The sequence below is a fragment of the Populus euphratica genome, unplaced genomic scaffold (genome assembly GCF_000495115.2).
Source record: "Populus euphratica unplaced genomic scaffold, PopEup_1.0 scaffold465.1, whole genome shotgun sequence".
Taxonomy (NCBI): Eukaryota; Viridiplantae; Streptophyta; class Magnoliopsida; order Malpighiales; family Salicaceae; genus Populus; species Populus euphratica.
The window spans coordinates 181,267-183,179 of NW_011500346.1; the positions used below are offsets into that span (position 1 = coordinate 181,267).

At 33.1% G+C, this 1,913-nt stretch overlaps 1 protein-coding gene across 1 annotated transcript in view; it reads left to right on the forward strand.

Moving 5' to 3' along the window:
* Positions 1–1,367, forward strand: part of LOC105113913 (probable RNA-dependent RNA polymerase 5) — a 23,084-nt gene extending 21,717 nt beyond the window's left edge. The window contains exons 17-20 of the mRNA XM_011010281.1: positions 424–568; positions 727–887; positions 996–1,231; positions 1,266–1,367. Coding sequence (XP_011008583.1) covers positions 424–568; positions 727–887; positions 996–1,231; position 1,266 — 543 coding nt within the window. The 3' untranslated portion in view covers positions 1,267–1,367. The remainder of the gene's footprint in view (positions 1–423; positions 569–726; positions 888–995; positions 1,232–1,265) is intronic.
* The last annotated feature ends 546 nt before the right edge of the window (positions 1,368–1,913 follow it).

Here is a 1,913-nt window from a genome sequence, read left to right on the forward strand (position 1 = left end):
CTTGCTGGAATAAAACTAATCGCTATAAGTGGTTTTCCTTTCTGGCTGGCACTTGGCAGTACTCAAAGGAGATGGACAAATTTAACTCTGCACATTTTAGCACATTTGATTATTTCTTTTCCTTTGATGTTAATCAGAAAAATTACTATAAATTTTTTTCGGTGGTTGAGGAATAAAAAGCATTGAATATATGCAGAACGGCTATTCTTCTAATGAGCAAATAAAATGAAGATTACCAAATACTCAGCCATTTGAAGGGATTTGGTGTAGAAGTCACAAAGTTTATGTTCTTGGTGATTATGTGTATGGGTAAAGATATTCTAATTTGCATTATTCTTGAGGAATCTAGTTTGGGGTGGTTTCTTTGATGATATTCAATTTGAAGTAATTTATCAACAAGGCTTTTTTCCTGCTTTTAAACAGATTGAAGTTCCAGAAGCTTTGAAGGCAGAGCTGTTCCCTCATTTTATGGAAAAAAACGAAAATAAAACTTATCGATCTACTTCCATATTGGGAAAAATTTATGATAAAGTGAAAGCATATGAAGACATGGATCTGTCATCAAATGGTGAGGGTTTTATGAATCTAAAGATTGAAGCTATGAACCTCACGTGGTGGTTAAATTTCCCAGGACATGAAAATTATTTGAAGATTTTTTTATTTTTTTTAGCATTTACAAATATTATCATTAAATTGAGTTTTATTGATGCCTTTTCAATCTGCTAGATGTTTGGAAACACCCTTGCTTTGACGATGAAGTTCAGGAGCGGTGCCTCGTGAAGTGGAGGGGACTCTATGATCAATACAGGACGGAGATGTACAGTGCTCTCCTGGCTGATCAAGAGAAGAACGAGGCTGCTAATGAAGTCATAAGAAAATACAAGAGGGTCAGTATATTATTTCTTATATGCTTTATTAATCCTTTCCTATTGAAATAGTGCGGGTGCTGCTACCTCTTGCTTCCAACTTCGCTGACTTACCATCATCTCATATAGATCTTATATGATGCTGCGGAATTTAATTTGAGCAAACGAAGAGATGAGGAAATCTTTGAGGAGGCCAGGGCTCTATATCAGGTTACTTGCAATGATGCCAAGAGGCAAGGAGCTGTTCGAAATTGCGGTTTTGCGTGGAGAGTCGCTGGTTTAGCTCTTTGCACGCTCTACGTTTTGAAGAATCAGGGTGAAAGACCTCTGATATGTTCACCATCTGCTCTCAAAGGGATTTTGTAGTTTAGACTAGAAATGCTGTCATAAAGATTAATGGCAATAGAATGGATAAGTGTATTGTACGTCAGGAATGCGATATGTTACAGCCTACCACGTGCTTAATCATTTATCTTAATCACTAAGTTACGTGAAATTTTGCCTCGGGTTTCATCACCCTCATTTTCATGAGTTAATCCAGATCACCCCCACCCAAAATAATCACAAGTATGCAGTTAATGTCGGGGGTTTTTTTACACACACACAAAATAAAAATAATAAATTTAAATTTTTTGGAAATACCAAGGCTCATCTCTAGGGCTTTTTAGGATTTATATAAATATTACTAAAAGATTATATATATATTTTTTTGTTTTAAATAATTAATTCTATAATTATAATAACTTCATAAATTTTTTTTGTAAAATATTTTTTTATCTCAATAACTTTATCTTATTCTAAATTCATTAATTAAATATTTGATGAATATTAAAGATAAATAAGTTATTATTAAAAATTAAATATTTCTACATGAACAAAGTTAATTTTATATATAACTATTCAATTGGCTGCAGGACATATATAGTAACAATCTATCACTTACATTAAAATCAATTAATACGACTAAAAGATTGATGTCTTCTCCCAAGTGTAGGAGTATTTAAGTAATAAATAACCCGACAAGACTGGAGTCGAACCATAGGGAGG